General features: G+C 40.2%; 2 protein-coding genes across 9 annotated transcripts in view; one reads left to right on the forward strand and one right to left on the reverse strand.

Moving 5' to 3' along the window:
* The window catches only part of atos (atos homolog atossa), a 28,180-nt gene extending 18,377 nt beyond the window's left edge, over positions 1–9,803 (forward strand). For 4 of the 5 annotated variants that reach the window (XM_012287403.2, XM_076532945.1, XM_076532944.1 and 1 more), the window contains exons 2-9: positions 50–264; positions 406–626; positions 713–935; positions 1,569–1,734; positions 2,132–4,670; positions 4,754–5,075; positions 5,213–5,412; positions 5,565–9,803. In XM_012287403.2, the coding sequence (XP_012142793.2) occupies positions 52–264; positions 406–626; positions 713–935; positions 1,569–1,734; positions 2,132–4,670; positions 4,754–5,075; positions 5,213–5,412; positions 5,565–5,733 (4,053 nt within the window). In that variant the 5' untranslated portion in view covers positions 50–51 and the 3' untranslated portion in view covers positions 5,734–9,803. Of the gene's footprint in view, positions 1–49; positions 265–405; positions 627–712; positions 936–1,481; positions 1,735–2,131; positions 4,671–4,753; positions 5,076–5,212; positions 5,413–5,564 lie in introns of those variants that run through there. The other variant, XM_076532946.1, reaches the window with a different exon arrangement.
* A 139-nt stretch (positions 9,804–9,942) lies between these two features.
* Pdk (pyruvate dehydrogenase kinase) lies at positions 9,943–22,552 on the reverse strand. Of its 4 annotated transcripts, none has more exons than XM_003704138.3 (8): positions 22,188–22,552; positions 13,165–13,372; positions 12,839–13,023; positions 12,592–12,756; positions 12,151–12,326; positions 11,645–11,869; positions 11,336–11,514; positions 9,943–11,177 (listed from the first exon to the last, which is right to left on the reverse strand). In XM_003704138.3, the coding sequence occupies exons 1-8, from the start codon at positions 22,288–22,290 to the stop codon at positions 11,174–11,176; spliced, it is 1,245 nt and encodes a 414-aa protein (XP_003704186.2). In that variant the 5' UTR covers positions 22,291–22,552; the 3' UTR covers positions 9,943–11,173. The 4 variants fall into 4 exon arrangements, with proteins under 4 accessions (XP_003704186.2, XP_012142777.1, XP_012142778.1 ...); XM_012287387.2 differs by having other exon boundaries at positions 9,943–11,210; positions 11,291–11,514; XM_012287388.2 differs by having other exon boundaries at positions 11,291–11,514; positions 22,188–22,551.
* Between the last annotated feature and the right edge of the window lie 310 nt (positions 22,553–22,862).

The raw sequence follows: 22,862 nt of genomic DNA on the forward strand, positions 1-22,862 counted from the left end.
TACGAAATGTTGGACGATTAAAAAATATTGTAACCTGTTATCGTTGCAGGTATGCACTGCCTAGGTGCGGTGACAGGAGGCATTCCCAGCCCAAATGGGGTTGGTGGTCGGGGTGGCATTCTCAGCGTGTTCCGAGCCCTTGGAGTCCTTGTGTGCGAAGGGAGGATTCAGGGCCCTCCACGTGGTTACAAAGAGGGCCCACACTGTGCAGCTCCTATGCAACCAGCTCCCAACAACCACGTATGCGAGGAAGATAATTATCTGGTAAGTTCTAATTGTGAAGTTTACGACTTTTATTATTTCGTTTAATCGTACTTAATCAAGGTATTGCAGAGGTTTCGCATGAAGTAAACGCTGATAATGTTAAAAACTAAATGTTTCTTAAAAACCATGTTGTCTGTACAGTGCAATCGGTATCTTGTGCTGGTCCGAGAGATCGCAGACCGTATCGCGATCGGTTCGTCCTTGTGCATCGAAGTAGTGTTGTGCAGCGATTGTCCATGTGGTTTGGCAAAGGCTACGAACCAGAATCCGATCTACCCCGTACCGTCCTTATCGATCTCACCATGGCAACAAGCGTCGGAGATGCTGCTCGAGTATTGGTGTATCTGTGCCGTTCCCAGCAAGTGAGTATCGCCGATGACTTTACGAAATTTACAAATTTTTTAACAAAAGTTCAAAGGGTTACTAACGAAAGCGTCCATCGATATAGGAGTCCAGAGACCATGAACTTCTATGGAGTGTATCAGGCAGTCCGTTCCCGGCTTCACTTCAGTCAGGTGGCTGCTTGGTGGTCCAGGAGCAAAGGCGTTGAACCATGTTACATCGCGACAAGAGTGGTGCCGCATAACGACGAGAATCTTAGAAAGTTCCGGGATGCACCTGTGGAACACACGTTCCCTTTGGCTGGCAATGGCGATGGAAATTCTATAAAGGTAACGAACCTCGTCTCCGTTTCTTCTTGGTCTTCCGTTCAAATCCAGAACACGTTGTTATCGATCCGAAGACTAATTCCATTTATGTATTGTTGCGAGGGGTGATAACGAATCACCATGGGACAAATAGTTGTTCGAACCAATAGAGACACTATACTTTACTTAAAGTACTACAGTGGTACAACACTTTGTTTACAAATACTTTCGGCCAATTTTCTGTCGTTCGTAACACTTCAAAGAACCTATCGTACCTCGTTTAGATCGATATCTGTTCACTCTCCTTTTTGAAGTGTGTAAAAAAGGTGTTGGACCAAAGAGAAGACGTGGTTCGACCCCAGGATTCACCACCAAGCAACATGTTTTCACGTTGAGCACACGAAATGGCTTGGTTTGACTCGCGATTAAGGCGAGAAGAGGTCAATGTTCCTTGAACCGTTCATGCAATTTGCACGGTGGTTCTCGTCCACGTACTCTCTGAGTGTGTACCTTCCACGGTTCTATTCTGGTGGTCGAGGACACTAACGAATGCCTACTTTTAACCGGCAGATATGAGTCATCGGCTACCCAATCTCGTTCGACTGTACCGTGACTGCATTTAATGGAGCTGAAGAGGATTTCTCGTGTAAATTTTAGGTCACCGTGTGGGCACAGCCGCGGATGGAGGAGGTGCCGATTCTCACCTGTCCGCTGCACCCGATCAAAGAGAAAGACGAAGAGGGCGTCGCGAGGGCTTTAACACCGACCAAGGCTATCCCGGTTCCCGGCGCTACGCAAAATCCCGAAGGCCTCCTTTTGCCTGGTAAATCACGGGAATTGGAATCGATGAACGTGATATTTCGTCGTTCGAGTATCACCTTCAGAACCCATTTTACGTTCACTTTGGTACTGACTGATCTATCATTATTTTTATTTTTTTTTCTTATCCTACAAACAAACAACAAATGTATCTACAAGACTCGTTATCACTTTTTGCTTCCATTATTTATCATATATATACCTGTCTATCTTGTTGATATTGTGGCTCTACCTCCGATCCTAATCGTTCCATGAATTCTGTCCTTCTCACAGCAACCGCCATGGTATTTGAAACGTTTGAAGTTGACAAGTTATCGAAGCTGATGCTCGAAAACAGTCTTCTATCTAACAGAATTCATTTTGGACATGTCGCGAAACAAAACTTTGCTTTTTTAAAACAGCTTTGGTGGACGACAGACTGCAGACGCCATGCAACAAGCCAGGAAAGCATCACTGCCCCTGCGAGGAAGAAGACGTGCCACCGCCATCGGCTACGATTCCGCGACAAATTCGCGAGAAGAAACGTCGTCGATCTCTTCCGTGTGGTCCCGTGGACGCGAACAGCTGCGTGTCGGTTCAGCCGATGCCATCGGTGCAGGAAACGGTGATCCAGGAATCGAAGGACAGTCAGAGCTCGAGTTATCCAAAGTGCTCTGTCGAGATCTCGAACAATCGTGGCATCAAGTCTGTCCAAAGTCAAAGCAGTAAGTACGAGGACTGCAGCAGCATCAAGAATCGAAACAATTTGAATTCTGACAACTTGGAGCGGTACTTCAAGACCCAATTGAACATCGATGAGCGAGAAGGTAACATGGAGAAACGTTACAAAAGGACGATCGAGGATTCTAAGTTGAAGACTGGTTTGAATTGCAACGACAAACAGAGTAACTTGGTGAAGACGGATGTGCAGGGAGCTGGGAGCAAGAAAATCAAAGAAACGGAAACGAAATCAACGGAGAAGAACGGTCTTTTCGAGAATTTGATACCGTTCAATTCCTCACTGCCTTGGTCTTTCGTAGAATCTTGGAACAACAGTAACGCGAACGGGAAGTGCGCTTTCCAGAGCTTGCGTGGTACAAAGGAGGGTTACTTCAACGATCCGGAAAGAACCTGCAAGCCTCCGGTCTCTAAAGAATCGAATCTCGTGATAAATCCTTTCAGACAACCCAGTCCTTTTCACGAATCAAATCCAGGCCCATCGACGAATAATCGGTTCAAGCAAGATTCCGCTTGCATGGTGCATCAGAGTCGCGCTAGGTCGTCGAACAAGTCGAATCCGGATGCGGTGTCACCTGGACAGGAAGCTCTAGAGTCAACCTTGGATGGCGTCGCGAACAACAGAGGAAAACCCGGGAAGGATTTGAGTCAATTGATATCGAAATTGTCGTTCCCAGACGACAAAGACAAGTCGAAAGAGGAAGGAGGCTTCTTGGATTGGTTTAGCAAGGTTCCTGGAAGAGTCCTAGGCGTCGCGCCAAGTAACGGCTATGCAGAGAACAAGGTCAAAGCGACGAACCTGAAGAGCCAAGAGCAGCCAGGAAACGAAGTCAGATTTAAGAATTGCAATTTGGAGTTGAGTCAGCAAGAGTTCGACGAGGTATTGGCTGTTTTGAGAGCTAGAACTCCGTCGGGTCGTAAGAGGACCAGCGTCAGGACCGTCAAAAGGCGAGATAGATCGGACAAGTCGATCGAGGACGGATCAGAGAAGTCCACGATAAAGTATACGAATTTGGAGAACAGCGAGTGCTCGACGAACAATATGGTCAATCGTACGAAAGCTTGCAAAGGTTGTAGTCACAAATTGTGTCGAAAGAATGACCAACAAGCATTACAAAAGACCAATTTCAGCGAGATTTATGGCAATAAAAATATTTATGATCCGTCGCAGAAACGCGAGAAACTCGACGATAATGGATCGGTCGATGAGCTGCAGGCGATCAAATGCAATAATTCGGAGAAACGAACAAACGACACCATGGACTGTTTACAAAACGTCTCGAACAAAGCGGACATACTACTGGGAGCAATCTTACGAACTAGTAAAGATCGAAGGAACCCCTCGGAGGTTCCTAGTGGGACCAAACCTAGGTCCGTGTTGCCAGCACTCGCCAATCAAACGGAGAAGAACGATCGTAACAATCTAGGCTGCGAGAAGATGTGTCAAGAGCAGAGAACCGTACCGTTGGAAGACGAGAAATCTCTGCCAATGGCATTGAACAAGAGATTCAATCGGTTTCGGCAGCTGTTCAAGAAGGAACAAGAGAAGAAAGTGTTTTCGACCACGGAGGACAGTTCGCAGGAAACGAGTCAGCAGTTAGGTCAACGTTCGTTCTCGTACAACAACGTCCAGCCGAGCCTGCACGATCCAAAGAATCTGAGGGACAGTAAAGCGAAACGTAGGATAGATTTCTCGAATTTCGCGGAAGAAACGGAGAAACGTGACGCGTGGCTCGATCCTTCAGACCTTAGTACAAATGGCGCACATCAAAACTCAAAAACCTATAGTACAAATTACAAGGACGACCTCTGCGGCTATTACGAGCACGAGTTATCGAAATGGCCCAACAGACTGCACAGTACAAACGAAGAAAACGACGATACAGTCGAGCTCGAAGAAGAGGACGATGGTAGCAACCTGTCGAAGCTACGCAAGGATTCTGTTTCGACCGCAGGGAAGAACAACGGTTATTTGTCTTCCAAGCTACGAAACGGCGTACATGGAAAAGGTGATTCGCTTTCGGACGAAGAGGAAACTCTTGATAAAGCGGTGCCCACAGCCATTGAGCAAGAAAGATTCCGACGATCGTTGGAGAATGCAGCTTCGATGGTGTTCCACAGTAGGACCGGATTGCCATTGACTTCTAGCCCGGCACCGTTGAGAAGAGGCAGCTGTTGCTTCGATTACGATAGCAGTTTAAACTCGGTCTCCTCGAAGAGAAGGTACGAAACATTTATTATCATTTTGTAATTTTTTCATTTGGTCTCAAGGTAGAATTCTTATGAAACTGGCTTTGTCGTTGCAGTGCACTGTTCGAATTGAACACTCCGCCAAGTCCAGGCGCGGTGTCGTTGGAAGAAACCGACAGAGAGACCGAGAATGCTGGCGAAGGCGAGGAGACACCGAAAAGACGCTCCTCTTCTCGTAGTAGGCCGCAGAGTCATGCCCTTTTAGGCAGCTTCGAGGAATCAGCTTTAAACGGTAGACTCGAGCCCGTGTCCACGGTTCATGGTTTCACGGCAGAGCTCGGGGCTAGTGGTTCCTTTTGTCCAAAACATCGAAAGCTTCCAGTCACTGTGTTCTTCTACACTCTTGGTGACAACGATAAAGTTTCTACGCCCTATCTCGTACGTACCACTTATTTTTTTCTTATTCATTGTCTTTTGTCAAATCTGTTTGAACGGCAAATTATGAGCGTCAAATTATCCTTAAGACTATTCTATAACGATACATCGATGAAACGAACGATGTTACTTTTGCGTAGGCACACATTAATTTGGGCAAAAAGGGCTACCAGGTACCAAGAAGCGGTACTATACAAGTAACGCTTCTCAATCCTTTGGGTACAGTCGTTAAGATGTTCGTAGTACTATACGATCTTTCTGATATGCCGCCACGATCTCATACTTTTTTACGTCAGAGAACACTGCGGGACAAAACGCTACGCTACCTCGTACATCTTAGGTGCGTACATCTCTATTTCTACTTCCGAACAACTTCAGTTTTGTCCACTTTTGTGTTTTGCATATTCCGAAATATCCCTGGCTAGAAGAGAACCTTAATTCCTGGTTAAATAGATGTCCCGGGGTGTGTTAAAACCAGCCGTCTCGTTTCAGATTTATGTCCGGTAAATCAGGTCGGATCTACTTGCACACGGACATCCGTATGATTATTTGTCGTAAGTCCGACGTCGACACAGCGTCGGATTTCGGATCAGAGCCACCAAAGGAACTCCGCAGCTACATCCACGGTCCTACCAACCCGAAATTCTCGCCAAGGTGCTGAGCCACGTGGCTCTTTCCATGGGGTTGTTGTCAATCGCTCCGTTCACCTAGTCCCCTTCGCGCAGAGGTTTAACGAAGATGGAAACGAGTGGACGTTAATCTTCAGAGTCTTTAAGCACGATTCTTGCGAAGAAAGAATACGTTTGAAACTGAGATTCCATTAATTCTCGATGCAATATTTAGAAAGAACGAATTTTTACGAAGAAATGATCCTTTATTCAAGAACGATTGTCGAAATGAATTTAATGGAATACCTTTGTGGAAATTGAATATGAAAATGAACGTGAACCGAGAAAGATTTTTCAATGTCAATAAGGTTATCTTTTGCAAATGCATGATCGTATTTTAAGAGGATTTTCGCGAAGAACATTGAAGGGAGATATAAGTGATCGGAGGAATAAAGTTTGAAAAGAAAACATTGTTTCTCTTGAAGGAAATGTTTGAAAAGAGTATTGAGAAAGGTACACTAAAGGGAACATTGAATAACTTCATGTTTTGTTGTTTAGTTCTTGTTTTGTTTGATTCATCAGTGATTTTTAATCGTATTACAAAGAACACGCACGTTAGCGTTAGCTTATCCCCATTGTTTCTTTGAATTTTGTTTGGTTGTTGATCAAAATTGTTAATCGAAGTAAAGTATGTCCTTTCGTTTACTCGATATTTTTGAACGGGTGCGGTGTTTTAGTTTTCCGGCGTAGCTTTTGTGTGTAGCGAAAGCTCGCGCCAGAAGAGTTCTTGTCTTTCAACTTTCGCGCGCTTGAACGTTTATTTCAGTGACGCGTTTTTTAAAACAGGTTTCTAGCTTGCCAAACTTCGTGGATTTAAAAGCTGGAAGATCTCCTTTGGAAGGCCATCTTTCTGTATCTATTGTTGTAAATATAAGAGTCACGTGTAAAGTCGAATAAGAATTTTTTTAACGGGATGATGATATTGTCATGTGTGTGTAGTACACTATGTTATTAAAGATAAAAAAAAAGCATAAAGAAAAACGAAGGAAGTGAGAAGCGATCCGAGAGCATAGAAAATATCAAGAATCGGGTCTCTCGTTGACACGAAAGAATGAAGGAATCCTGAAACTGTGTTGTACAAAACCACCCCCACACCCCCTCCAACAAAGAGAGAAAGAGAAATATGTGATCTAGAAAATCGTTTAAAGTGTAATTTAAAATAGATACGATTTATCGATTCGTTGATATTTTCAGAGAAGAAAGAAAATTGAAAGACGATGAGAAGATGCATCGTTTATTTTATTAAGAAAATGAAAGGGAGAAAAAAAATGGTAGGAACATGCTTTCGTATGAAATGTTTGCGATCAACGAGATGGCTGGATTACGCGACATTTCCTGCTCGAAGTAAAGGAGAAAAAAAAGAAAAGAAACAAAAAAAGGATCATTATTTACACGTATAAAACAGAACACAATTTTTTGTGTCCGTAGCACTGTGATGAATATTTTGATAGACTACAAAGAGTAATTATTATAAAGTATCTATTTGAGTAGCGACTATGTCCTAGATTATAATTCATAATTGTACTAATGTCGTATGAGGAATGTAATCGAGCGTAATTTACTAACCGTTCAAATTACACGTAAATTATCCGCAGTCACCGTGAGGCGCTCCATTATATTGTTGTCTCTTCGTATCGAACGACGGTTCGTTTCCCTTATTTTTCTACGCGCGTGATAAAAACAAAAAACTGGCCCGAACAATCTACTTGGATTTCTTAGTTGATCCGTAGTGTTTCAAGATTTTCCGATATAATAAAAGTTAGCCATAGTCGCAAGAAAAGTAACTCGAATTTTACCTGAACAAAGATCTTTGCTTTCAGTGATGTTGACCCTCGAAAGGTGGAGCTGATTCTCTATTGAACCAGACCAACGAAAGATATTTAACGGTACCTCGTATATTGAAAAAGTGACGGTCTAACAAATTTCAAAATCAAATTCATAAATTGCTTCCGCTTTAGCAGCTTGCCATTCGAAGGTTAATTGATCACACACATTAATTAGCATATGACTAGCAAATTTCTGCTTCTTCTTTTAGTTATTTTAAACTTGATAAATTTAGGTGAATTTTTGAGGGTTCACTATGTTCGCTTCTGATAAAATTGATTTTGATGGCGCAGGTGTTATTTGACTTGCCAACAAAATTTTGCCCTTCTAACGCGATGTACTATGAGAGATGTGGAGTATATTGTAAACGAAACATGCCAAGTTCGTAGCTAAGTAGACACGACGAGCACGTTGTTGTTCGATCTGCGCCGATAATTTTACTCGAGTCGCACGAGACATAGCTGAAACAAGTCAGAATTAATTCATTGATCGAAAAGGAAGATGTTGTAAACAATCGATAGCAACACGATTGTTTACGAACCTATATCGACTCTTTGACGGCTGATATTTTGCGTAAGGAATCTTTGATCCGCGTTGTTCTTTTAGTCTCTTTACGTTTATGTTATTTGTGTGCATAATTTGGAAATGAACGATTTTGTAATGTACGTATATTTGGTAAATTTTTAAGTAAAACCTTGATGCCACACTGTCTCTTGTACTTGTGATAAACATCACATTTTACATTATCGTGTGCTAATTATGCTTTATGTATATTATTTTGTTGATAAAAGATTCTGTGAAATGTGCAGTCGTCAAGGTGTTAAGCAGTTTCAACGTTGCAAAATTTTTGTAGCACGTGTATTGTACGGCAAGGATATGTAGAGTGTATAATCACTGCCATGCTGTATATACATTGTAGTATAGGTGAACCGTTGAATAAGAATTTAAGGGAATTTTAGCAATAGTTGGTTGCCTGAATGAAGAGATCCCATTGACCAGAAAACAAAAGGCAAAAGCAAAGAGCGAGATCCGTGGAAAAATCGGATCATTTTTATTACATTATTTAAGTTAGTACATCGATATGATTCTTTTGTTCAAAGTCGATAGATCTGTCGGATCTCGCTCGAGGATCATACACCAATTCTAATAGCGTATTTTCCAAAGATCACCGTAAAAAGAAATCGCTTGATAGCTTTAAAACTCTCCACGATACGCGTGTAATTAATTTTCATACGACGAAAATCGAACAAGAAAACACGTGCAATTCAATATTAGAGTTTCTTTTTGGAAATTCGTGCCGATACGAAGATGAACGAGATTGTATTTTTGGAATCTACAATCGAGATACACGAATTGTATTGTACACTAAACTTGTAGGACGCGCACTAAGAAACTTTATTATTGTGATAAACTTTTATCGGGTATAGAGGTCCGTGTATTGTCTTTGAAATCGAACGCATATTCTTGTTGCTGGAAAAAAGGGAGACGAGTTATAATTCGATGGTGCCAAACTCGAAACGAAGAAGAACAATGAAGGGCTTTGGGAAAGGCTCATGTAACGTACATACACGTTTGGAATTTAGTCCCAAAATTAATTCGATCAATATTTTTTAAACAATTTCATTTAATTTTTAACGATTCGTTTTAACATTCTACTCGCGGTTGTTTTCGATTTCTTGTTTTAAAGATTGATAAAGTAGTTGTTCGACAGTAATTCTGTTCGTTGTTTTTCATGCTTCCCTATCGTCCATTGCTTCTGTTTCGATACACTTGAATCGGCTACAACCTGATTTCTGTAAATTGTCATCGATTGGTCAGACGTTAAGATAGAACAGAGAATCACGATTCTGTAATAACGTTGTCCAATCGACGATAATTATATGCCAACACCTGTCAATGTTTAGCTATGGCTACTGAACGTTTTGTTGAATCACCTGGGCACACTTGATAAACGTCAGGCATGTACATAAGGTAGCGTTATTTTACAAATGAAAATTATCGTTATCGCTATATAACACGTACTTTTTATTATTTAGCGAGCAAAGCGTGCGGTAAAAGAGAAAAGGAACAATTTGTCGAACGATTCAATACTTATATGGGTACGCGCATGGCCAAACGTAATAAAAATACAGCAATGCGTTAATAAATACTAGTGTATGTTTAATTGATGGATGAGATAGATCCATTGAAGCCTTTCAATGTGTTTCAGTAATAATGGATTAAAGAATTTTATTTTGAATCTCTTCTCGAATTCGTTCATGTATTGTGGTTTAGTGTTCGATGTGTTTCATTTTTAATGTTTATTTTTTACAAACCCCTCTCCTTTCACTACCAAAAAATTTAATTCGACGATGGAATTTAGACAGAAAGATAAGACCTTTCGTCGCGTAATACGTTTATTAACAATGTCTTCAAGAATTCGCTGAGCGCAACGCGCGCGAATATTTTCTACAGTCTGTAATTAACAGCTAAAAATTGTCGCCTCTAACGAATATAATATTTGCTCTGATTTTTCTACAAATTTAAGATTATATATACAGGGAACATACAGAGTACATCTGCAACTACATCGTGAATATCATTCGCGAGAAAGAATTATATGTAACATTCGCGAAATGATATACACTTATGCCTTTCATTTCATTAAAAAAAAAAATTCGCGAGATTCTCTATTCGTTCATTCCGTTCTCACTGTGGTAGTTGCGTTTGTCTGAATAATAAATTTATCGCATACAAACTTTTGTCCACGTAATCTTACAAACTGTAAATGAACAGACGATTCGTAAGAATTTGTTGACCCGTTCGCGACGTATAAAATACTTTTCAGGAAAGCGACAGAGACAAATTCTCGCGTCTCTACAGCCTTCTCGTACAGGTAATTAAGTTACTAATTTCTATTTTTACGAGATTAAAAACGTAACGGATTCAAAATTCGTCTACCTACATTCAAACTCTATATTCACGCATCGAATCACAGTCCATGTTTTATATCAATCTTTTTTCCTATAAAAATTCTTCAGGTGCTTAGAAAACTCCGCTTTATTATCGATCACGAATTTCATCTAAACGTTCGTTTGCACGGTTTCTTACTCGAACGAAAAGAAAATATTTCGGAATTAATTACGCGATTAAAGCGTCGACTTAGAAAAAAAAGAACATACAACATATATATATATACGTATATAAAAAACAGAAAAGAACGATTTCTGTAGAGTAACTAGGTAAGCCTCTAGACTTAATTACTTGAATTACGAAATGATATTATACAATATTCGCGCGAAAAAAGAAACAAAGTTTTACAAAATATCCGCGAGCTATCTGGATGCTCGAACGTCGTACGATTTCTTTCGTTATAAAGAACACAATATGTAAACAAGACAAAAGAATAAATGTATGTACGCAGTGCAGTCGAATACGAAGTTTCAGTTATCGTGATATGTAGAGCGTCGTAACCGCGTGTACAACATTTCTGACTGACATCAACCTCGTTACGGTCAGTCCTCTACAATTTTTGTGACAAACGCGAACTCGATAACCGGTGGTTTCGATCATAGATTGCTCTCGTTTCTCTACGTTCCACGGGCCAGAAGTCGCCGAACTTTTTCCGACCTATCTGCAACCGAAGCAGTTGTTCCGATTAGTAACCCTGTCAAACGTGAATGTTTCTTAGAATACTGGTACACTGATAAATACGTAAAGTAGTGATCGATATGCACGTTCGCTTACTTCTCTAATTTTTGGTCCATCAAGACGGAATTTCGCTAGCAGTACCTGGCTTCCATTCCTCGTGGAAGTGTGTGCCCTTGAACGTGGCTCATACGCAATTGCCTTGTGGCCATCCCACCACCGCATTGACTGCTCCAATCGGTACTCGATACTGCGGTTCGATAGAACTTGGACGAGGTCTTGTTGAAGATTGGCAGCAATTCGTTGGCTTCGTTCGATAAAGCCTGTCGAGTTTCAATTCGTGTTAGCAAAATCAACAGGCGAACCGTTGTACGGTGGACAAATGAGCAGCGAGTGCAGAACGTAACGATACCGTATTATCCGACATTATGTAATCAAATACTAGATTCTTGCCTTGAGATATATGATGGCGTCAGTACCATAACCGTCGCAACTTTGAAGGACGAGATCACCGTGGAAATATCTGGCATACAACCGAGAAACTGGAAGACCGTAACCATATCCGGCTAATGGAACCGTGTGGTCGTCCGATTTGCTTGGTCGAGGCGCTGTGCTGTACATGTACTTGAACAAGTGGTCCATTTGCGAACGAGGGATACCACCGCCTCGATCAGACATCTGCAAGAAATTTTAGTACGGCGGTTAATCTTGCTTGAATTTTCTCAAAAGGGAAACACCGTTCTCTAGCTACTTGAAGTTTCCGCATGTAAGCTGTATGGAAATTAAGTCTGATGTTTCGATAACGTTCTTGCTAAGGAGCACGGTGTTGAATAACTAACGCATTGATATCGAATACCAATGTTTCATAACGACAGGCACGAATTCCATCGATGTTAATTGATAACCGTTGACGCCCCGGGCGACAACCAACCAAAATGTGAAAATTCGTGGATTTTTACCTTTACGCAAATGTCTTCTTTTCCACGAGATACGATCACTTCGATCGGTGGATATTCGTAACTGGAGTTAGTTTGTTCCATCACTGCTCGCATGCTGTTTTTGAACAGCTCGAACAACATATGAAACAAGTGACTCGGTACGTAAACTATTCTAATTTGGCTACATCGGTCCTGCTCTGAAAAGGAAAGGAACGAAATACAATGAGACAAGCAGCTCTTTACAGTCTTGTAAACGATATTTTATACGAGGACTACGTTTATCGCTTTTCATCGTTTATCGAGAATGCCTCGATGAAAAATTTTGCAATGTCGTTTGCTAACGGTTATAGAATTTAAGGGATTCGTACTGACTACTTCGAGCTAATACCTACTACAAATAATTGTTTATATCATACTACTTACTAGCAAAATTCTAGTACAATCAACATTTTTCAAACTTGCCGTTATGTTGTTTGACTATCAATTCCGGACACGCTAGATAATATTGGTCACAGAGTAACCTCGCTTTCTCGTATGCGTCTTTCACAACGCTGATAATATCACAAGATGGGTCTATAGAGCCCACGTGTGTACTGTGGCCATTCAACTCACTGCCAAATAGGAGAGCTGCAAGAAACGAGCGTTTTTTAAGCTTATAAGACTCTGATGAGTAGTCGTTTTTGCGTAGAAATTAAATAAATGAACCTACTGTGTTGATTGATCAGCATACGAATTGAGATTCGAGACATCAGGAATCTGTCCAAGAAATACTGAATGTTGTGTTCCGTTTGAGCATCGACGTCGTACGATTCTTTGAGTTCCAGTACACCTTGAGCCATCGTCTCAACGATATCCTTGTGTCTGTTTCGGATTTTGACCAGAGTTTGACAGAATCTATGAGTAAAACACAGATGTATCGTTTAGCCAGGTGACAACTTACTAAATAGAGGATGTTAATTACACTTGTTCGAACATCTAAGAATGGTCAGTGTTAATGAACGGAACAGTAGACCGTTCAAGACCGTTTAAACTCACTTGTCCAAAGTAGTCTCGTTGACTTCGACCTTCTCAAACTGCATGATATCCTCGAACGATGTGGCGTATAAATTATTTATTATGCCCACACTAGGCGTTTTCAGTAAGTTGTCCGGCAGCAGGTGGATCTCTTTCATAATGTTAGCCAGTCGGACAGGCAGTTCCTTCCTTAAAAATATAAAGGACTTCCTTTCGCAAGCGCTCAGACCTGAAACATATAATTTTCATATTAACTGCGAGCGAACAGCACTAATTTTCGAAACAATTACGCTCCGTCTAATCGCTAAATGCCCCGTGTTTGGCAAACTACCGATAAGAAAAGACGATGATTAATAATCATGCGAGATATTCGTCGAATCTAGTTTTCGTTTCATTACTTTCTTCCCGGTCATTGGCCCAGGTTCATGAATATTTTTTGTTCCCTTAATCTATCGTAGCTCAGGTTATCCATTGATATGCCTTGTTTTTATGTCTCGCCCGATAACAGAAGCACGCGAATATTGAGAAGAAAAATCGCAAGACTCTCGAACGATCTTATCGGTGACGATTTAAAGCCCCTATAAACAACGACTTTGTTTTGATGGGTGGAAGAAACGCCAAACAACCAGCTTCGCAAATAAGACATTGTTGCGCAAGGTTGTTTTTGCGGTAAATGAGGAAATAATTTTTCGAAGATTCTATCTTTTCACGCGACACGCACGTGTTACGGTATATTTTTGAGAAAGGAGTTCAAGGTTCGTTTTCGAGACGATCATTTTTCCTAGACAATCACTTTCGAGTGAAGATATTACGATTGTTTCGAATAATTTATCGGACATCAAAAGGTATAAATTAGAAAACAACATTTCAAATTGGGAGACATATGTTTTTTGTAATCTTTTATTTTATAGGCTCCAAGTAGGTCAAAGACGTACTTACGCCTACGAGCAGCCTATGGCGTTCTCTGTTTATCACGTCCCCACCATACATTTCGATGGTAGGCGCGACCCTGGTTAGATTGATACCGTTTTATCAGTCCTCTTGGGATGGACAGTATGTTTACGTTGGCCTTACATCAACGTGCCAGCACTGCCGAGCTTCTAGTTAAAGGGAGTTATTAAAGTTTGATCGATCGATAGGTGGACATAATTCTAAATCGATTTAGAAGTCTTCAAAGCCTATTCACGAGGTTAATTTTACGAGGGTTTAATCTAAATTTTATTGCATTGAAATATTCGCAGTAGAAACGACAACGAATAGTCAGACACATGTGATAACGACCCTTAAATACTGACATTATTCTATTTCCGAACCCAAGGTTGTCCAGACTGTTATGTCACATTCGGTGGAACCGGGTTAGTCGCGACCCAAATAAGTTATTACCAATTTATTCTCCAAAGCAACGTATATCGAGCAGAGGATTAAGTAAAGGGTTGAATAGACTCGTAATGTCGCTTGCACCCTATTTCCGAAATTCAATGAAACGTTATTGCGTGACGTCTGTAAAATGTTCGCGAATCAATAGGCACCGTCTATCGTCGGTAAAACGTACTGACCTAGTTAACGCGACTGTTGTTAAACAATATCGATAATTGAATATACAGTTCTCCCATGACGCTCGAGATGCTTTTCTTTGCCTCATCGAGCGCAACGAAGCATGCTTAGTTTTACTCGATGTCTGTAATCAAGTGGTTATTAACTTGGAATTGCGTCATCGTGTACTTTTCAATCAATCGCTATTATTTGTTATTATTTTTCATAGTAACTACTTCGTTAATACCCGGCTTTCAACAAGATATATACATTTCTGCAACGAAAGGCTTAATTACGCGGTTGGATTTACGAAGAGTACTTCCAGTCCAATCTGGAAACAACCAATTCATGACTTGTCACGCGATCCCGGTTAAATAACAATTCTAATCAATCTCAAGTACATCTCCCGATATAAATTTTACGATAAAAGCAATTGATAGTCTCTCGCCAGTTGTTATTAAAAACTAACTATTTGTTTTCGATCCCGAGTCAGTTACCGAGTGCGATATCTTATCTTAACTATTATACAGCTCTCATAAACGAATCTTACGGTTTAATAACACTCGTGCATTTTCTTGCTTTCATTTCATTGCATCAGAAATAAATTTGCTGTTATTTTTGTTGATCGAAAGCACACTTAGATCGACCATCGTAAAAGTCGACATGTAAAATATGATTAAGTTTACGTCATTGTCGATAACTTGAACCCATTGCTTAATTGGATTAAATTTATTCCGTGTAAGCCGCGAGTTCAATAAATTTTATGAACGGACACTGATAACTTTCTCCGATTAGCACAGCAGCTGTTATCGTAGATTTCCAAGTAAAATTTGAGGGTTAAATAAGAAAGAGGTAATAATTTCTCAGGAAATTATTATTTAACTCTCTAAGAATATCTCTATATAGCTATTGCACTAAAGAGATCTGCATTCTCTTGTAATACGATAGATGGAAAAGCTAATGCATTCCCAGGTGCAACCAGTTAACGACAATAAATTGCCGTGAAATTACGATTTTCTACGATCAAAGTCCCGTGTGCACCTTGATCGAATTACCGGTTTGCATTGAACTCTACGAGTTTGTAAGTGAACCATGAAATTGACATCGTCGGTGACTCAATATTTTCCCATTATCTTCTTAAAACTCACAGACCATAAAAGTAAGAAATAAATCTCTGAAAGAACCGCACATTTTGTAGCGAATAAAATCGAATGAAATATGTTTAGAAGATTACTAGTAAGTCAAGTGTTTAATCTCGCATTGACGAACCAACGCGAGACGTCAGTATCATATTTTACGTTTTGCAAAAACGATAAATGAATTCGATAGCGGCATGTTTTTTCTCTCGTTCGTTATCTTTTCTCGTCGCGGTGCATACGTTGTAATATTTTTCTGCAATTTCACGGAAGCTCTGCTAAAAGTATCTCAGACAGGAAAAAAACAAAATTCGCTAAACAAAGCGATGGTCTAAAAAAAACGAGACTCGGAAATTGCAAAGTCTAATAATATGTATATACCGACGCGATGTAAATATTGAAATTTATACCGAATCGATAAAGCGACGACGATAAAAGGCGAGGATAGATGGACATAATTGACACAACGTTGCGAAACTGTTGTAGAGGGTTGCGTGTTCTAGAATATGCGAAACAAAGAAAAACAGAACTGTTCGTGATAATGCATAACAATGAAAAAGTGACGTTTGTTTACGTGCAGGAGATAGAAGACGAGCCTCCCAACGATTTGGACTTTGAACGAATGCGTAGCAAACGAGTGGGTTGTAACGTGTAAATTCGTCTAAATGGATTCCCGCCATTGACGCCGAAATAGTTTTTTATTTACGGTGCATAGTCCGCGGGACCAATGTGCCAAGAATTTATCACGGTTATTTGCAAGGTCACAAAATACGACAAAATGCACTCAGCTGCAATGAATTATGACGAATTTTGTTAGCCTTGAATGTTCTCTTTAATTGGAGCAGCCTCCAGATAGTTGTAATCGAAATGATCTATTCGTTAATACGTCGAAATCAACCTGAAATCTTTTCCAAGCTACTATAGAGGATAATAAATTAATAATTACTTAATTCTATGATTGATAGAATCGGGGTGGAACGAGTAGCGTGATCGATATTCCGTTTCCTTGAATGATTATTTAATAAGACGAGCTGTTCAATTACAAAGTTCGCTGCAACCTTTCCCGAAACTTAGTTAATGCTTTTACTTCTACTCGAATATCAATATTTTCGGAAAATGCAACTTCAGATTGCAATGTATGAAATATTAATACAGTTTGTTAAAAAACTGGTTTCGTTAAAAGTATGCAAAGATTGCAGGTTGTACATGATTAAAGATAATTATCATCGATATTATCAGTCAAAAAGTCTAATAAGAGGGAAATGCCATGTGTCGTAAATTTCAGTATAAACCGATAGGCAAAGCTCGTTCAAATAGAAAGTCGGGTGTTCATTGGAAGGTCGAGGATCAAACGACGATCGATCGATTCATCCACAGGGAATTCAAACGAAATTAGAAAGCACTCCCGTGCTTTCTGAAATCAGGAAAAGCGATGGAAACTGTAAATTGGCTTGGATAACGACCTATACATCCTGACTTTAACCACGTTCAATCAATTTTCTACGACGAACCAAGGTCCTTCATTTTCGCTTAAAAATTACCTCGATGTCGTGATTTCCAATGGATCGAGGAACACGTGCAAACCGAATGAAATAAATATACTACAAAATTCCTATTGAACTTTGTATTTGATTGTTTACTGCCTCGATACGTGGAATAGTCGATAATGGTTCTTTACTGTTACATAATGGGTTCCATTATAATCGTCTCTATTATCGAGTTAAAAGATGAAAACATTTTCTTAAAAATAGTTTCCCTTTCTGGTAAATACTATGAATCAGCACCGAACAAATTGATAGTGTTAATGAAAATAACAAACGCGGAAAGAACGTGTTTCTAACTGGATATTATAGCGAACAAAAATAAAACTGATACAGGTAAAAACGTTGGATAAAAAATCTAATCTATTCTGTAGTGGGCAATGTCCGGCAATATTGATCGGTAACCGAAAGAAAACATTATTGAAATCATGGAGACAGGTGTAATATATCAATTATTTTGCTTGGTTAATAATTTTAACGAAAAAACGTACAACGAGTTTGCTGCAAAGTAAATGTCTTATGTTACGAAATGTTTGTAGAGTTATCAATGTAGCGATCGCGATCGGTATTCGAAAGTTTATAGTTTAGAAACGATCGGAGCAAAGTTTGTTAATGTATTGCCTCGATTTTAGAACCAAGTACGTACCTTTCACGTCCGCTCAATTTTGTCAAAAGGATCGTAAATAATTCATGATATCTAGTAATCTGGAAGGCAATATAAAAAAATATTGAACTAACTTCGAGTGTACGAGGAGCACGGTCATACTGGAGGAATTATAGGAAATAATAGAGAATTATAGTGTATTACTGTTCTTGTGTATGACGAGAAATAATTTCATCGATCAATTAACAGACTGTAAAAAATTCTACATCACTGACTCGATGACTTCCAAGAAACGAAAGATCTGTTTGGTAAATCTGATCATCGACTATGCAAAAAGTTGTCTAGACAACTTGCAGCTCAAAGAATTCTCTCGATCCAGGTTAATTGTATTTTTCGTTCAATCGACGACCAAGCGTAGGTGTTACAAAACGTTACCTCTCCATTCTTTTATCAGCATTTCCTCCCACCATTTATTGCTTTGTTATCAAGATACGACTCCAAACTTACGTTTCGACGGTTTTTCATTAATTGCAGATGTGGGATTTACTTTCGGTTCAACGCGTATTGAATACATATTTAAATAAAATTTCAATTAAAGATTAGGATAATAACGCAAATATTATCATTGTCGAGAAAAAAGCAATTAATCATGAATTTAATTTGCCGTATATGCTCGCGCGAACATCTAGGGACTGGTTTTCGCTTCTAGAATGGTCGACGAACGATCGTAACCGGTGCGGTGAGGAAGCAGCTGTTTAGTTTTAAAGCTTTAATCTTTCGGTATGTAACAGTAGCTACGCATACAAAGCACACAGGCCAATGCACGTTCTCTAACTGCATCAGCTGCGTGCATGAAATACGTTCTCCGAGTGAATTAGAGAACGTTTTCGAGCTTCGTATCAGTGTCAATTTAAAGAAATTTTAGCGGCAGTAAAGTTTAGTATCTCTAAATAGAAATAAATGCTATTAAACCATCGTAAATTCGAATTGAACAATATTTAGACTTGTTCAACTTCCATTAGGAAATAGGAATTAATGTCTGGTACTACTATGTACAAAGGTTATGCGACAAGTGAAAAATTGTCGTGGTTGGACAAAGGTTCTTTGTTAATGTAAACGTTCTGCAAGGTATTACATAAAAACAAACTGACTGCAAATTATGCAGCTACGAGTACCGCTAATAGATGCGGAAATTAGAAATAATGTAACTTGAAATTTGATTTACACAACTTTGCTGTTATGTCCGAATTCTAAATTATTTCAGTTTCTCTACAAAAGTGGTTACAAATCCAAGAAGGAAAAGATAGGAGGTCTTCTTATCGCCGAGGTGAATATTATTATGATTGTCGGATGTAACGTTCGTCGACAAACGGTATTAATATTAATAACACAAGAATTTTCAATGAACCAACGGTATCATTGTCATTTATTTTCCAACTTGCAACATCAACATGTTCAGATTACGTGCATTTGGAAGAGAAAAAAGTTATATTAGCTTATTCGCGTCACAGACAGGCGAACACGAATTTCCTGAGTTCAAACTTCAGGGTTTACGCGCTTCCGGAAAGTGGCAGGGTTCCAACCGCAATAATTATGTACTCTATTTTTGCGAATACCGCCAGGGACCAACGACAGTGACTGGTCCGTTGGTTATAAACCGATTGGTGCGATCATCCTTGACCTCCTCCTCAAGTACGATTCTTTTGGATACGAGCCTATTATATCGAAACGAATGGAGCGTGATAACAAGAGAAAGTATTGTTGTTGTCGAAAAAATGAATCAATCAGCAGATCGATATCATTAATTCCGTGATGTACAAAGAGTGGATCAAAGGCGAGACAGGATGTTGTTGAAACGTATACTGATTAATATGTTTGCCCGTTGTATAACGTTAAAAACACTTTAGAGAGAGGATACTCACCGATGGCCTAGATAGTTAATCGCGTTGATTGTCATGGGAGGTCAGCGGTGGTCATTGGTGCTCGACATCACCAATTGAACGTGGTCGAATTGTTAAACAAAATTTTGTTTTTCCGTCGTTAAAATATTCTACCTAATTTTAGTACAGACATCGTTGCATACTTTTTGTACGTCTGACTCACGGATGACCTGTCTGTGTTGTTCCAGGGTTAAATATTCCGTCGAGTCTAGACGACCTAATGACGTTGATCACGTGCATTCCCGTTAACGCGTGAAAACAACGAATATACGGATGTAATTGATTCTATAACGCAGACGGAACAGTTCAAAGGTAAAAGTGGGTGTTCAAACGGATTATACACTTATTAACATGTCGGCTAAACAAACTACGCATACGCAGAAATGAAAGTGACGCATCAATCTTTCCAGTGAAAAATAGTTACATATATGCTGACCTCGACGAGAAAATCGTGCGTTTTTACGGCGCGAATTTCGCGACCTCGGAAGCGTGTTTATCCGCAATTATGGTCAAACTTTGCGAGCTTTACGACTTGTAAATGAGATATTGCGAGTGTACGATCGATTCATTAACGCGGGAGGACAATGAATGACCATGAAACCAGAGACCCGTTAGATGCGTGTCTACGAGGCTTCACGCTTCGAAAACAGAGACGATAAGTAGACGAAACACGCGAAACTCCATTGAATGGGAGAATGCACGGAATCTAAGAATGATTCTGTAGCGTCGATTACGACCTTCCTCAACATAAAATATATTTTCTGGGACACGAAACGCTTTGCGAATCACAACATTCGTATGCACGGTATTGAAACGAGAATAGGCGCAAGTTTGGATGCGGATCAATGTCGTTGATAAATGAGGCAAGAGCAATTTACAGGAATTCGCGGATTAATCCTGGACGCTGATGCGATTTCAGAGGCTAAATGATTGAGTGCGTCGGCACCGGAGTCGATACAGTCCCAGAGCTAATTTAAATAGCTTGTCGGATAATTTAAGGAATCGGATGTGTCGAGCGTGGTCGGATTAAGAGGATTGTTACGAAGTTGATGCTACGTGACACAAGAGTGCAGTGACATTTCAAGGATCGATGCAAGAAAATAGGAGAGCAGCAACCTTGCGTATCTTGCCTTTTTAAGATTTAAACCAGTTCATGCGTTCGTTCTGTTTCTTCGTAGATCTTCTTTATTGTTTTACCCTTAGCAGCAACCGCCTTGGATTACTTTCCCTCATTTTACAATCTTCTGATATTCTTCCAAGGTCGAAGAATAAAATGATTTGCTCGAAGTCTAAGTCTTGATTTCATTCTCTAATTAAGCTAATTGCATGCTTAATCTTCAGCAGATGGATGTTCCGTGGTTTAGTAGTAGTAAACGAATATAGTAAACGAATGCAGGATTATTTTGACTCATAATTAAAACGCTATTGTACGTAGGCTTAAGAAAAGCCTGTGAACAATTAAAAATGTATAGGACAATTTGTTCTATACAGGAGCTTTACGAGCAGGTCTACGTTTTGCATAATTTGATTCTGTAGTTATGTAGGTCAAAATGGCCCTGCATTCGCTGCGCGAGGGTTAACGATTCGTTGATCCCACTCCTGACCTCGGTCAAGGAGCTTTTTCGTTCACAACCATTGCAAGCGAAGAAAAGCGTACGTGGTTTCCTTCGAGGTCAGGAGCAATTAATTTTTCATTGTTTCCCCTCTAACGAACCGCATGTTGAAGACATACGATCAGGCTCCCGAAGGTTTTCCAGTGAACGTAAGCATATGCAATCGTGTTATCTTTGTTTATGCGTGCAACCATTACATCATCGCCCAGTCGCTTAATCGCGGACTTGGCCAAGGAGCACTACACCGATTATCGAGCTACTTGGCCAAATTATTGATCGCGATTCATCGGAGACTACTTCGAGAAAAAGTGAAAAATCCATGTAATTGTTAAAGCCACGGTCAACGTAGCAGCCCAAAGGCATAGCAATGCCGTCGCAATTATTCATTTGTTTGTTGTCGAACTGTCCTTATTTGACGTAAACAAAAGCAGGAAACAGGGACAATGCCCTGGAGATCACAGATTCACGAAAGAAACCCAGAAAACGATGCACCCGTTGTTGAGGTCGTTGATCGATCGATTCGCGTCTCTTCCCGTAGTTATGCCGAATACACGGAGGGCAAGAAACGAAAACCGTTGGGAGGGTAAGCGAGGAATTCGTCTCGAAGCCAAGTAGACGAAATGCAACGATTGCCAATAAGCAAGCCCCGTTTCGCTTTATCTCGCTCGCTCACTCACCGAAATCGATGAACTGTTTTATCGAAAGTGGCGAAGGGTTGAATTGCGAATAAAAATCCAGCATCTTGTTGATGTTGCTCAGACACCTTTGCGTTAGCTTCATTTTGCCGTACGTCTTGACACATGAACTTTTCGTAGCAGCCGGCTCCGATTTTCCCTCGATCCCGATAGACAGATCAAGCTGTGCCGAACACCTCTTCTCGTCGTTTCAAAATACACGAAACCGTCAGACTAACGAGTAGATCAACTGCAGGCAGGTTAAATAGCGATGCTTCTCAGCACGTAGTACACCGGTACGAGGATAGGAGACACCGCCAGTCACGATGGCTTTGTAGCAATGTTAGAACCGATTACTGGCGTTTCAAGTTAGGGATCCTCTATATGTGCTCTTCCACATGCGCGGCTGTGTTGCTCCTACCGGACAGCAAAAAGTGGGGTTACCCGCAGCGCCAACTTTAAAACGTTTTACTTTCTTTGCGATATCCCCAACGATTCGCTTGAATTTTATTCTCCTTAAACTCTGATCGTGAATAGATTCAGCTTCTCTCTTGGCACGATTACCATTTGATGCTCTCGCTCAAAGACGGCACAGCTTTGAACGAATTATATCGTACTTGAAAACTGATTTCGAATTAAAAAATTTGATACAAAATTAAGCCCGTCGTGTAGAAGCAA

This window comes from Megachile rotundata, chromosome 6 (genome assembly GCF_050947335.1).
Source record: "Megachile rotundata isolate GNS110a chromosome 6, iyMegRotu1, whole genome shotgun sequence".
NCBI lineage: Eukaryota > Metazoa > Arthropoda > Insecta > Hymenoptera > Megachilidae > Megachile > Megachile rotundata.